Source organism: Aythya marila, assembly GCF_965140915.1.
Source record: "Aythya marila genome assembly, chromosome: 11".
In the NCBI taxonomy this organism is placed as follows: domain Eukaryota; kingdom Metazoa; phylum Chordata; class Aves; order Anseriformes; family Anatidae; genus Aythya; species Aythya marila.
In genome coordinates this window covers 4,350,306-4,365,118 of record NC_139052.1, presented here as the reverse complement: position 1 = coordinate 4,365,118, position 14,813 = coordinate 4,350,306, and the positions used below count along the sequence as shown (strand labels likewise).

At 38.0% G+C, this 14,813-nt stretch overlaps 1 protein-coding gene across 1 annotated transcript in view; it reads right to left on the bottom strand.

Moving 5' to 3' along the window:
- The window catches only part of LIPC (lipase C, hepatic type), a 53,868-nt gene that overhangs the window by 7,875 nt on the left and 31,180 nt on the right, over window positions 1-14,813 (bottom strand). The window contains exons 3-7 of the mRNA XM_082768682.1: window positions 10,993-11,180; window positions 9,239-9,418; window positions 6,637-6,754; window positions 4,368-4,601; window positions 2,659-2,901 (exon numbers count right to left, since the gene is read on the bottom strand). Coding sequence (XP_082624808.1) covers window positions 2,659-2,901; window positions 4,368-4,601; window positions 6,637-6,754; window positions 9,239-9,418; window positions 10,993-11,180 — 963 coding nt within the window. The remainder of the gene's footprint in view (window positions 1-2,658; window positions 2,902-4,367; window positions 4,602-6,636; window positions 6,755-9,238; window positions 9,419-10,992; window positions 11,181-14,813) is intronic.

Sequence of the window (14,813 nt, the reverse complement as noted above, 5' to 3'; positions counted from 1 at the left end):
AACAAAGACCAGAGAGCACTTGGTTAGAATTAAGAGGTGATGTGTTTATCCTTGCACTGTAGTCCAACTACACACGGAAACTACACACTGTTCTGTTAAACATTGTAGCACAGTTGTTTTTGAGAAGAAAGGTGCTCTGTCCTCATTTCTTCTCACCCACTCCATGTTTCACTGATGATGCTACTGCTCTGAGTGGCACAGCTGTCCTACTAAGGGAATAATCTTTTCATGTATAGTTTACAGATAGATTTTTGTAGAGCTCTGAATTCTCACAATGGAAGGTATTCTCTAGAAAAATTATGTTTTTGTATTGTTTCATAGTTACTGCATGTTAGTGAACAATGTATTTTCTTTTGAGAAGGTGCCACTGTGCAGAAAGCAAAATGGATGGTTCTTTGCTGGCAACCACAAAAGCAAACCTGATGAGGACAAAGTGGGCAGACACTTGTTTATGGATCACTTATTACTATCTTGCCTTGCTCTGAGTTTTCTATTCATGTGAAAGTTGATTGCTGTAACATATGTTCTTAATGCCTTATAAAAGCTTAGCCTTTTGCTGTGGTTATTATGATGCTTGCTCTAAGGAAAAAGGTGAGTGTATTTGTATAAAAGCTCTGGTTGACTCAGGGTCCCAATCATGGCCTTATTATGAATGTTAACTTCTTTGTAACAACCGCTTTTTTGTTTGTTTGAGCTGGATTAACAAATGCTTCAGAATATAATCCATTAACTTGAAAAATCGAATGTCACATTTCATGAAGAAATATAAAGCATTGTGAGATTTAATGCTGAGTTTCTCAAATTTCTTCTGTTTGAGTCTTTCTCATGATCTTCAAACATTTTTTTAAGAGTATTACAAAGATCACTTTATACACATCCTCCCGCAGTTGCTGCCTTGTTTTGGAACTTTTATGAAAGGAAACTATTGTCTGGGGGTATTGGTATTTGGGTACATGCCAACAACTTTTTTTCTTAAAGGAAAACCATTTCCAAGCATAAAAGTGAATCATGTTTGAAATGGAAAACAATGCCAACAAGATATAGTTGCAGCTTGTGGTAAAATACCTATCTCCATAGCCAGAGAAAAAAAAATTGCAGAGATGGTATTTCTGTGTCCAGGTGTGTGGTGGTGGATTCAGGTTCATCAGAGCAATGCACTTTCCCAGTTCTGATGGTGACTTAACTGTGCTGCAGCAAAATAACACTGAAAACTAGGCACGGCCTTTAAAAATATGTAAATCTACCACAAGCAGCTTCCTGTGGCATTTAAAAAAAAAAAAAAAAAAAAAAGTGTAAGGAGATCCAGCAGGTTCAGCTGCTCTGAGTTTCAGTCAGGGCTGAGCAGATGTCTCTGTGGTCATCACCATGTAGTTCACAGCTGTATGTGGAAGACTTCCAAAATTATTTTAATAGTACATTAATTTTAATAATTTTAATCTGTGGTATTGCAGTTGAGCACCAGGCACTGTGGGGAAACGAGCTGTGTAATAGAAGCAGGATCATTTTACACTTCTCCTCAGGATCCCTCTGGGCCCCCTTTCTGGCTGTGCCCTGCTGAAGGGGCAGGCCTTGGTGTGAGGCGCTGAGGGGAACCCGTTTGGTGGTTCTGGGTTGGGGGAACCTGAGGAAGACGGGCTGTTGTGGTGAGCGGGCTGTGGGATGGCACCAGCCTGAGGGGCCCAGGCAGCGTCTCCTCCATGCCTGGTGGCCTGTGGCTGTGAGCGGTGCCCTGAGCCAGGGGCCAGGCGGCCATTTCGTGCTGCCTGCCTCAGCCTCATGACTGCCATGGGAGGAGGTGGTGAGGGGAAGCATGACGCACTGAAAGTCCCTGCACCAAAAATAACTTGGAAGAAAGACATCCTGCTGTTGGTCACACACGGTCCTGCTTTAAAACGTATGTAAAACCTCCTGGTGGCCTGTGGAGGTCTGCTCAACAGCAGGAGTGGCCTTGTGGGCTCCCTGACAACCGAGGGTTAACTGGCCTGCAGCCAGGCCTGGGCCATTTTGTGAGGAGATGGGCAGATGGGCGTCATTTCCCTGTCAGACTGCATCCCTCTATCTGATTGTGCAGGCAGTATGGATTCTCTCTTTGAGCCTAGATAGTTATGGTGCTCTTGACGAAATAATTTAATAGAGATAAAGCCTGGAGTACCGGTCACTTTTAGTGCCACAGTTCTGCCCTGTTAAAGGCCATCTATTCTGCTCTCTGTCCATTGTCTGAAAAGTAATAATTTGTGTGTAGCCTTGTAGACCATCTACAGACAAAATTTGGGCAAAGTTGGAAGAGAAGGTTTTACAGGCTTCTCAGAGCAATTGTGCTTCTTTGACTTGGCTGTATAGCTCCATATGCTGTAAGCAATTCACACAAGCCAGTTATAGGAAAATCCTGTAGATCAGGGCCCTAAGCAGCCCCGAGGCCCCAAAGCAGCTCTGAGGCCCCAGAGCCACAGCAAGCTTTTTCCTGTAAAAATATTAAGAGTCAAGATCTTGATGAAAGGGCATCAGGAAATCCTACTGGGATTCTTAATTGTCTCAGCAAATTGATTATTACCATAGATTTTATAAGCTTTAATAAATGAGTAAACAGAATCACAAAGCCTAGGCTCATTATCCCATTTTGTTATCAGTCTGGAGACTGCAACAGGCATTCCCACGAACCTTTGAAAGGCATACGTGCTCTTGTTTTCAAAAAGAGCCGTCTGCTTTTTGGGAGCCGTTCCTCCCTGATGTTGTAGCCCAATGTGTTGCACCGGTTCTTCCTACAGCTGAGGCACATTCCTTTGTCAAAAGTGTTGATGTCGTTGCACCAGTATGCTGTGCTTTGCTTGTCGTTGTGAAGCAGAGAGTCGATGAACAAATGAACTGACCTCTCATGGGCACATTTCACGGTTTGAGTGATGCCTGAAAAAAACATGACCAGTAATTTTGCATGCCCTTTTTAGCATTCCAACTACAGAGCAGCTAACTGTTCGTATATCTTACTGTTCTTCTCACATCCTTCATGCTTACTAAAACCTCATGAATTTGTCTCAGAAGTCATACATGTAACAACCATACTTCTGGGATCATCCAAAGATAGCTCGGCTGAACCAACAGGTTAATAAAATTGAATAATTTGCTGCTTAAATTTTAGTCTGCCTGTACAAGACTCTAAATATGAGCCTTGATTTCATTGTCATGGCTGTTCAGTTAATAATGAAATACAGTATGAGACTACATGCAGTCTTTCACCATACAGTATTAAAGGCAGCAGTCTCATTCTGAATGATTGAATACTAACTTTTGGATGCTTACATGGTAAAGTCACTTTGGCCTCATCAGATTGACAGACTAATGTTGAATTTTGCTAGCTGCTACTACTGGGGAAAAAGCAAAAAATGTATTAAATACATTATATGTATTAAGTACATAGATATGCTTTTAAGAAAAATACATGTTTTCCTCTTTTTCTAAAAGGAAATTTTACTTTTAAAAGATTTCAAATTAGAATTTAATGTTCATTTTTAATTGAAAAAAAAATATAAAAATCAAATGAAAAATGGAAAAAAAATAAAATTATGAAAGTTATTCTGTGCAATTGGGATATGTCACTGTGGATTTTTTATACACGTCTTCACTGATAAGGTTTCTAGACTTTCACATTTACTGTGAATTATTTTCTAAGATGGTCTACTTTTATATAGTGTGATAGTTGAGAAATTTTTGCAGTGTGTTATGCTCCTTGTACTCTTCTTTTTTTGTTGTTGTTCATGTTTGTTTGTTTGTTGTTCAGTGAAAAGTTCTGTTTGTCACAGTGCATCAGTACCTTTACCTTTTTTCAGTATGTTGCATCAGTTTCTCTGTACATTTATGTTCAGGTACATTGGAACTCATCTTCTATAAATATAAACCCTATAAACCTGGAACGCTGGTAGTTGAGTCCCAGAAAAAGCATCACCCGCTGTGCAGTTGAAGGACAGTGACGTGGGAAAAGGTGAATAAAGGTGAGTAGTACAGCCCTGTGTCTTGATTTGAAATAATTAATTGCACACTAGATGAATCTGGCTTAATTAGAATAAGTTTTCTCATTTCCTCTACCACCACAACAAATACCTTTTGAAAATTATTCAAAAGTGCTTGACACCAGGGTGCTCACTGCCTGATTTTCAGAAGTCCTAGGCAGCCACGTTTCTTACCAGTCAGTAAGAACAATTGGAACCCAATACATGTAAAAATCACCAAATTCTAGAAAAGAAACTTCCTTGCATATAAGGCAAGACAATTCTCCCATTAGATACTGTTTTAAGACCACAGGTCTATGCAGTTTCCCCAACATGCCGTTAGTCCAGCTACAGCGCTGCTTCCCTCATGGCCCAATTTGTTCTTACCAGTGATTCCATATTGTGCAATGTGGTTGTAGACATGCATGATGTGACAGCCAGGCTGAAAGGTGCCTCCGTTGGGATAAAAGTCAAAATGGGCCACAGGCTGTTTGATGCCAACGCTGAGACCCATGTGCTGTTTAGTGAATGTATGAATTGCATCTACGAAGTTTGCATCATCTGGAGATAAACGGTCTGTTGGTGACATTCCTTCAAACAAGGGGCCAGCAGGGTCAAGGCCTACAATAAATGCAAATAATCCAATTGTGATGTAGTACAGGTGGATTTTTCCTATACTGTTTTGAGAAAAGACTCTGATAAATATTTAAAAACATACAGTGCTGGTAGTTTACAAGGTCTTTCACTGACAAAAACAATGGTAGGAACACTTGTACTGTGTGGTGTACATGGTTACACCAAAAGGTAAAATAAACACAGGCGCTGTAATAAACAGTAACTGCTGCATGCACAAGGACACAGGCTCAGAGATAGATATGTTTGTTATAGACAAACCATGCTTGCTACTGCTTTGTCTTTTGAGGGATGTTTACTTAATTTTGTTCTTTGATACTCTAGAGGTCATGCATTTCAGAGGCTCTTTTGAAGACAGCAGTCCCACAACAAGGGTGACTTTTAGCCCACATTTGAGACTTGTAATTTTATAAAACTTCACTTGTTGACTCAAGAGCTCTGTCTGGTAGATGCTGTTTATAATAGTTTCTCAGTGTTAAAAGATTTCAAATTATTACAGTGTTCAGGAAAATAATATTCCAGTTAGAGATGTTGATTTTAGTCTACTGGATGCTTCTGTATAGGGCCCTTTTTGGGAACTGATTTATGGAAAAAGACTTCCTGCATAGTTTAAAGCTGCTTTTTAGTTTTGAGAAGAAGCAACTAAATTTGAGATTCTTCAGCTGGTATTATGGAGTAATGTATTTGCATTGATGTAACAGGACAAGACTAATAGCAGAGGATACAAGTAGAGATGCCACCCCAAAGTCATGCCTTTTCCTTTTAATAGCTTTAATCAGTGTGATTTTTTTTTTTCAGCTTGTTACAAGTTGGAATAATTTTTGATGAAAAATGCATAAATTTGTAATAATAAATTAATGGTTTTGTTTAGCCATTATTAAGGCTTTACGTACTAATATGGTCTGAACAATCTGTGCTGCTGAGCTCAAGTTCTTCAGTGCGTACACAGGTGTAATATCATGACGTATCACGTAAAATAAGCTTCTTGGCATGCAGGCACCATCACAAGAACTGACTGAGCAAGGGACTATGGAATGGTGAATCGGGTCACAACTGGGACTTGAAGCTATCCAAGGAAGGTAGGGCTGGGGAAGGCAGCGTGAGCTGGAGGCAGGACTACTGAGAGTAGCCAAGGTTGGGTGGAAGCTTGAAGTGGATGTTACCTTATTTCTAAATCTTTCATTGTAATGGCAAACCCCAAGAGGGACTTGCATTTGGACTTTAGATAATGTGTGGATTATGTTTTGGTCGTGCAGGGACACAGTGTCAGATACTGTAAGTTCTTAAGGCCAATTAACACGAAAGAGATTTTGTTTCAGGAAGATGCTTAGGATCTTGTTCTCCGGATAGTTTGGGGTTATTGGTCTGACCCAAACCTTGGATCTAACTTTTTGTTTTGTTTTTGTTGATGGTGGGTTTTCTGTTGTTGTTTTGGTTTATCCCCCCATTGCTTTTTTCTTTTATTTTCTTGTGTACAAATTAAAATGCTGCATTTCTAATCTCTTCCAGTATTAGATCATGAACAAATGCATCTATCTTTAAGGGAACAGTAAAGTTATTTACATTCTTCTGTTTATTAAAATCAATCCTTGTTAAATGCTTTCTCGCAACACACACAAGGTGGTATGTATTTGCAGTGCATGCAGTTAGTTGTAAATGGCTTTCCATGCATGGTTTCCTTGGGTTTTAAAATATTATGCAAGTGGATTAAGTTGCCTATCCATGTGAATATTTTAACTTTGGAGAGGATGCTGTTAGAAAAGGTGTCTACATACATTAATTTAGTTAGGGCCATGAGCCTAAAAAGACTTCATAAATTAAATGCAAGCTTTTAGCCAGCAGCTATAGGTAAATTTCCAGCAAAAGTAACACCGTCAGTGTGATTTATAAAAATAGGATTGAAGAGTTCTTAGTTCTAATATAAACTATAATATGCCAAATATCTGTGTAATGTATGCAAAGAAATCAGTTGTCTGTTAAGCTTATTAAAGTAAGTAGTTTTTTGTTTTGTTTTGTTTTTTACCTGTAATTCTTCCAATCTTGGTTGTACCACTGATATAACTGCCGGCAAACCCTGAAACATGAGCTCCTAGGCTGTACCCAATTAGATGAACATTGCTTCTGGAAAATTGAATGGATTCCTGGAAGATAACAGCAGCTTGATTTAGATGGAGAAAATGTAAAAAGTAAACTAGTAAAATAGTTACTACAAGCCAGGTATACCATGAATTATAACCCAAGAAATTTGTACGTATGTTGATGCTGGAGGTGAAATGAGGTGTTTGGATCATGCACTAAATTTCTTTGCTGGCTGTGTGTTATTCTTTACCTCCTTCTTATGCATCAGGAAAATGCATCTGGGCATTGCTGCTTATGTGGTATGCTCAGGAAAGCCATAAACAGAAATAGTAGGGTTTTTGTTGCTGTTGGTTGCAAATGATGCAAATGTGCATTGCCTTTTGTATGCAGCATTTACTTTCCTATGACTGTAATGTGGATATAATCTATATGGCCTTTAATTTCAGTGTAAAACACTTTTATAGAAGTGTATCGCTTCTTTTGCCTGAGATATTAATATATGCCAAATTAGAAGCCAAAGTATCACAACATTGTTCTGACATGCTAAGTGATATGGTGATGATATTTCTTGGACTGATTTTTACAAAACTGGGTATCTGTTGTGAAACAAACCTAAGAAGCATTGGCCTCAGGCCCTTCTTTCTACCTAATCAATACTATCTAGTTCTTAAGCTGTCCACCTGAGCAGTGTAGCTCAAATTTGTTCTGGCTTGTAAAGAAAAATGTGTAATATTTTTCTTGCAGGAAAGGCAAACCTCTGTTTTAATTTCAGTGTGGATACTGCCTGTCCCAGTGGAGAGCTTTTTCAGTCTCAATACCTATCTGTTGTGAAGATGAGGTGAAAGCTGACAACCTTCTTAGAGATCAGAATATCCATAATGACTTTCTTGGCAGCTGTTATTGAGATGGCTGTTATTGAGACTGTTATTGATCATGCCCTGTTTACTCTTACACTAGGAGTGCTAAGATTTACTTTATTTTTATACTTAATTAAAATGTTGCACAGTGCTGCAGCTTTTGTTACATCCGCTGAGGATATTTCAAATCAGGTTGAAGCACAGTGGAAAGATAGTTGCAGGAGGGTTTTTTTTAACTTTTAAACACTTGAAGGGGTGCTTCTCAATGGAATTAACCTTTACTACTTGAACACTCTCAGTTGAGTGGTGTAAAAAGTTATGGCATATTTAAATCCTGGAAGATATCATGGTACAAGAGAAGATACCTCCAATGCTATAGCAAACAGTCACTTATTCAAGCCTCGATTTTATTTTATTTTTATTTTTTGCTGACACTGGAGAAATCACAGACTATCTTTATTGTTGACAATGTTGTGTATCCTGGGAACTGAACAAAGTCCACCTTTTGATTCATTCAATAATTAAACAGCTTCAAAATATGATTTTAAGTCTCTAGCAACTTACACTACATTTGAGCAAGAGCTAAGCTCTCTTGTCACAAGGAAGAATGGTGACTCTGTCTTTTCTGCCTTTTCCTTTGTGCCTGCTGTCCCTAACTGGCTATATTGTCTGGTAACTCCTATCCCTGTCTTTTCCATTGAAAGCAGCTTAGTCCTTCAGTGGAATTTGCTGCAAACCTTTCATCTTTGCAGCGTATTTCCCATCTACCCTAGACCTCACCACATTTAAATTAATGTATTAAAAATTTCATTGTAAGGTACAGAAATATAACCTCATTCCAAGTCAGGTAGCTTGAATGGATAGGTGAAATACAAGTTGCGTAGGGTACATGCTTCATATGTGCAAGTCTCTTTCTAGTGTTTTGCTCTCTGTGCTTTCAAAAATCGTGCTGGAGACCAGTGATCCCTTGCAGACTCTTTTATAACATTTCTAGTCTGGCAGCTGCAGGTATAGCTAAAACTGCTGTAAGACATGGCCTCTGCTTCCTACCTAGTGGGAGTTTTGATGAGTAGTCACTAGATTAGCATGGTTCTGTGCTCATTACTGCCTCTGTGCCATCTGCTTTGCTATGTATATCTGTGCTCCTAAAATGTCCACCTTTACACTCGATCACCAAGCTATTATTTTAGAATAATCTATGGGAAACTAAGGCAAAAATCTAACATGATGTCATGCTCAAATTCTGCATTAGGCATAGGTCACATAACCTTGTGCTGAACTAGCTACTTGCAAATGCCAGCGTGCCTATTTGCGAAGTGTGGAACTTGCTCTGACTTTCTTCTACTAACCAGGTTCTGAACTTGAAATATTGAGTAGCTTTATAATGCAAAGAATGCCAGCTCTCTGCACACATGCTAATTGAAAAACTGAAGTAGCATGAAATGATCTCAACTGTAAAGACACATCAAAGTATTCTAATAAAAAAGACTACTTGCTTTTTTTCTCTAGAATGATAAAAATTTTTTAGTCATATGAAAATTGATGGAAGAAAAATGTACAGCGTATTGCAGAAACGTAAGTGATTGCAATGAAACAGCATTAGCCAGCAGAGTATTTCAGAAAGGTGTTAGAAGCATAAGAGCAGGTAAATAGGTCTTTTCAAAGACATTTTGACCTGGGTGCCCTTACCTCCAGCCATTCCAGGAAGTCTGCTATCTCCTGCCCTATGTGGCGGGTGTTCTGTACAGCAATGGGATAGTGCTGGTGAGCAAATGTAAGCCAATCTGCAATGATCACGTTAATTTGTTTATCCTGAGACTTCAGAGCTGCTGCCATTTTCCAAATCCAGTCTTCTAATATCCCATCCACCTGTTTTGTTTTTTTTTTTTTTTTTTAAAAAAAAAAAAAAAAAAAAGTCTTAAGAAAAAGCAGTGTCTAACAAATATTCTGTGTGAAAAGCTCAAGGAAACATAAAACATAAAATAAACAAGGTGAGTTAGTTCTGATAAATAGATTTTAGGGGCTTCAACATGCTTCATTGCTGAGAATCCTTGATTTTGGGTGGAGAAAAATCAAGAATTTATATGAACTGTATAATATTTTAGGTAGATTGATGTGAGCTCTTATCAATGAAATTATGTCCTTAAATATTCTTACAGATCCTGAGATAATTGGTATTAGTGATTAAAAAGAAAGACAGAAATGCCCAGCTACTTTCTGATTTCAGTAAGGAGCAGCTGTCCCTGTAAATTTAAGCTGAAGGGAAAAATGAGGAAAGCTGAAGTGTTGCAGACCAGTGAGTGTTTGCCTTCTATATTTGTTCTGTTATGAAATCCTCTTTTTTCAAGGACTGGATCAAACTTTCTTTATTGCTTCCAATTTGAAGGACCAGAATTACTATTTAATAAATCTCAGATTTAAGCTGAGCTGGTTGTGCATATTTCCTCAATCAATGGAACATACTAATCTCTTCTGGTCTTTTAACAGAATTTGGATGTGTTGGCTTTGGGTTTCCAAACATACTTCTTTCTCTAAGAGCCTAATACTTCTGTAGATTAAGTTAATGTGAATGTCGAGTGTCAATGGCAGCAGCCTCAGCTCCATAGTTCTTTGAGAAGGGTATAGGCTTTAAACAAATTCTTGTTTGGGAGGCTTGGCTAAATGAATCTGGGCAATATTCCATCTCTGCTGTTACACGCACTTAGAGTTATGCACATCAAGTGTGTTGTTTGAGGTTTCTTTGACTGTGCATTTGCAGTGACCCAGTTGTATTTTGCCATCTTAAGTGATGACACTGGTTCTATGAGAATCAAAGATCTGTTCAAATGACATGACTTCCTATCCTTTCTTTTCTTTTATTTCTTCTCAAGCTGAAATCAGATCAAAATTCACTGTAGCATAGCAATTCTGTTCATTTGAAGAAGGTTTTTGGTGGATTTTTTTTAACCATTTGAAGTAGTTCAGTGGTAATTCATTGACATTCAGGGCTTCAATTTCAGCAGAAAAAGCTTATAGAGATGTTCTCTTTAAAGCTGTACCTATGAGAAAGATGTGGGGAGATTGTGTGCACTTTTTTCAGTAAGTGCACACAAAGCTTATCTGGCAGTAAACATATCAGAGAAATGAAACTATATTTCAGTCCTCCAGAGGCACAGCACATTAATTCAGCTGCTTGTTCGAACTCTGGCTTTAAACCAGGGATGAATCTAATTCCTGACATGGGACTCCCATATGAAAAATTGCTTGTTGAGTGTTCCTTCAGAATCTCAGTGGGGAACATCCACTTTGTAGTATTTCTAGCCATGATTGCTACTAGGGAAATCCACCATATTTCAGATCCCAGTCTTTCTTCCAAAGTTGCTTTTGGCACTAGCATAGTGAAGAGGAAAGTATATCAAATCAGGTGTAGTTCGAATTTAAAAAAAAAAAATGTGAGTTCATACCGACCAGCCATGGACTATCATCACCAGAGGAAGAGAGGCATTGAAACTGCATTTGTCAAGAGTCTCCAACTGATTGAACAAAATCTGACATCCTTCTTCAGTTTTATCTGTATAGAGTTGAAATTTGGTTTCTAAGCTTTGCTGATCTTTCTTTGTTCTGGTGTACTCAGTCTGGGATCCCAGTGCCTCTGAAATGAAATTCATAATAACAGTCAGAATAGGATGGAATCTAAAACCTGGAGTAGTTACTAATGAGATAGTTTATAAAATAAAGTAAACTAGTAAGACTCTAGCTACATGTAATAGCTACCTACTCCAGATGGCTCTAAACTGTACATTAGGTTAAAAAGTGTTTGCTTTTGATGCTTGAGGTGGTCCAGGTGTGCATCCGAGTCCATCTATTTGAACAATAACAAACTATTCGAGAACATAATAAACTATTCTTCTAAAAGCATGTAAGCCTTTATTCTGCAAGCACGTTTGGTGATGGGATACTCCCATGATTATGTTTTTGCAGTAGTGGCTTCTTATACAGCACAAAGAACCCTAACGTGAAAGCATTCTGGTTTTAGATTGGGCTATTTTTGCCAAATGTCAATCTTGCTAGAAACTTGATTCAAGTTTTTATTTTGGTACAGTAAAAAACATGATCCAAGCAGCATATTTAATTTGGTTTAGTGAATGATTATCCTGGCAATAAAGCCCCCAAACTGAACTGAACTGGATGTGCACTGTTTTCCTTCTTACACTAATTATTGTACATTCAAAGTAACGCCAGACGATGTTATGTTTCATAGCTAGGAAATATTAGAGAATCCCTTCAGCCAAGTTAGAAATCTCTTCAGCCATCGACAAGAGCTGGAATTGAAAAATCTTCAAAGTTAGTGAAGGTTTGGGCATGAAAATTCTTAGCTTCAGCGTTTAATGTTTTTCTTTAATGGCACTTCTGTGATAGCTATTTAGGCTAAGAGTGATAATTTCTCAGTTAAAAAGTCTACTTAGGAGCATTTCTATTGGATTTTTTGCTGGGAGAGGACTGCTTCTGATGAGAGTAATATCAGGAGAAGGTGAAGATCTAGCTAAAGAACAGAAAATTGGAAAGAGGTTTAATGATGTTGGTATTCTTAACCTCTAATGACTTCAGGGCTCGGTGAGTAGTCTACACAAAAATAAGCACTGTGCTCCATTTTTTAGTACAAAAAGAAAAACACAAAAAATACGTAATTTGTCTGTTCCTTTGTACACATCTTTTCTTTGGTTTATGCCTTATTTTCACCTTTTCTCAGTGCTTGTTACAATGCTAAGACATTTTGTCACTCTCTATTGTTTGTACATACTACAGAAAGAAATCATAAAAAGCTGCTTTCTTTATACATCCACTGTGAAAATGTTTTTGTTGCTTTAATGGATTAGCTTTTGGCTTGCCAAAAGCAAAGTAAGTCTGAGAGAGGGAATTAAAAATACAGTTTAAACTTCATGGCTGTCAAAAGTGAAAATTTCCAATAGGATCTATTGTGTTAATAGACAAAGAACTGCTTCAACCTATTAATCCATGTAATGACTTGGAGAAAGAAATATTGTCTAAAGAGGTTGGCTCCTATAACACTTCAGCTAAAAATGTCATGCCAGTGACTCAGTGACATGATCAAAGGGAGCTGCAAAGTTTCATAGGTCAGTTTGCAAAAACTGTAAAATAAAACTGCTGAAAATTTGCCTGAACTAGTTGCAGCTGAGAGTGCCAAGGTCATCTCCAACTCCAAGAAGTTTCCTTTTGGAAAAGTAGCTCTTACCTAGATTGAGTGACTTGCTGGCTGACTTCCCTGGTTCTCTGAAGATCTTAGTCCAACATGAATCCTTCAGGAAAGTCAGCCCAGCATGGGCACAGTGATCCATGTGCTATGATAAATTAGCTTTGTGCAGAGCAGCATGGTAATCACAAGCAAGAAAAGTTGTTATGACTTCTTGATGCCCCAGAGGAGATTCAGCCTTTTACCTTTCCTTTGTGTCTATGAGATCTGGTAAGACTGCAACTGAAGACTGTCTTTGTAAATACCACTTAATTTGAAGGTAGCAAGGTTTCTTGTATAACATGTTGAGATTGGTTTTGGTAGAGGAACCAAAATGCTATTAGATTTGAGCTGGGATAATTACGTTGTTTGTTTGTTTGTTTGTTTGCTGAAAGGAAACCAAAGGACTGATTCCTAGTTGAACAAAAACATTTTTATCATCTGAGATTATAAAGGAAAAAAAAAAAAAAGAGAGAGAAAAGAAATTAAAAAAAAAAAAAGACCTATGTTCCTGGTAGTGGTCGCTCTAGTAGCCATCTGAATGCTATGCACATTGGCATGTGCAAGGTATAAATTCATTTATTGTTTCCCGCTACCTTATTCCCATTATTAGAGTTTATTGCCTTAGGTGATTGCAGTCCTGCTTCTAATAACTCCAAACTAAGATGAAAGGACCATGTGAAGAATAATAAGAAAGCTACTAAATGTGAAGAAACAATTTCTGACTTGGATTGAATCACCTCAGCAGATGAGAAGTTACGTGTTTTTCTTAACTGCAGAATTTTTGGTTCTACTTTTGCCTACTTTACTGGAAAGTATGCAAAGGTCTGTACACTGGCAATGATTTGAAACCATGAAATATTGTATGCTTTTTTGGGAGAAAGAGATCCAGAATCTAAGTATTAGTTTCTGCATCATGTTTGAATGGGTATAAAAGTGCCACACTAAAATACCTGTTTCATGTCACAAAATCTGCCTGAAGATGTCTTGGGAATGAGAATGACAAAATACTGTGGAACTATTTAATGTTAGGAGCAAAATTTTAATGGTTGCTAAATCATAGGTTTTAAATTAATCTCACAGTACAGCATTAAAACCTTTGATTTAAATTATCATTCCCAATTAAGGAAAGTGATTTTTTTTCTGAGAAAAATGAGGTTCGGCATCTTTCTTCCTGTCATGGAATTCTGCAGGAAGTGTTTCTTAATAAGAGCTAACTGAAGAGGACTGAAGAGAACTTCTCAATGGCACTCACCTAATCCATAGGTAATTGCAAAATTAATTAAGTAAACCTGAACGGAAGCTGAACTTTGGGCTGTTGGTATGTTAAGGATACTTGAAAATCATATGCGCAAGCATACATACACACCCCACTACCTAGACATGATACATTTTTCTGAATTGCCTTCTGACTCTTGCTGCAGTCACTCCTTATGTTTGTCAGGGGATTTGTCTGAGCCTTAGGAAATCTACAGTCATCTTATAGGTGGCTTGCCACTTTTCCATACATTAAAATGTTTCCAAAAGAGTGCTTACATGTATGTATTATGATATTCCAATGTGACCACTTTCCAACACATTTGAGAAACAAGTGACACAACTACTGCAATTCCCAGAATTAGGCATTTCTGTGGAGAAATTGAGTGAAGGCATTGGCATGTTGGTGATTTTTCTTTGGGCCACGGCAAGTGGACTGTACCACTGCCTCAGTTCCAATAGCCAGATATTTATTTATTTTTAATACTTAGAAGAGAAGCTAACGACAAGGAAGCGTTCAGGTCCCTCAATTTAATAAATGTTTCCCTTATAGGTATTCTTGCCAGAACCATAGTTGTCACATAGCAGTTGGCTATCAGAAAACCTTTTCACTAACCCCCCTTACTTTCTTTAGAAGCACCTGTCCTAATCCCCAGACTCTGCGGTTTCTAAGCAAATCCATTTGGTAAAGCTGACACAAAACACCACAAGAAAACGACAGGCTCTTAGAACAAGCATGAAAGTAGTACAAAATTTAAGCAACATTATGTAAACCGT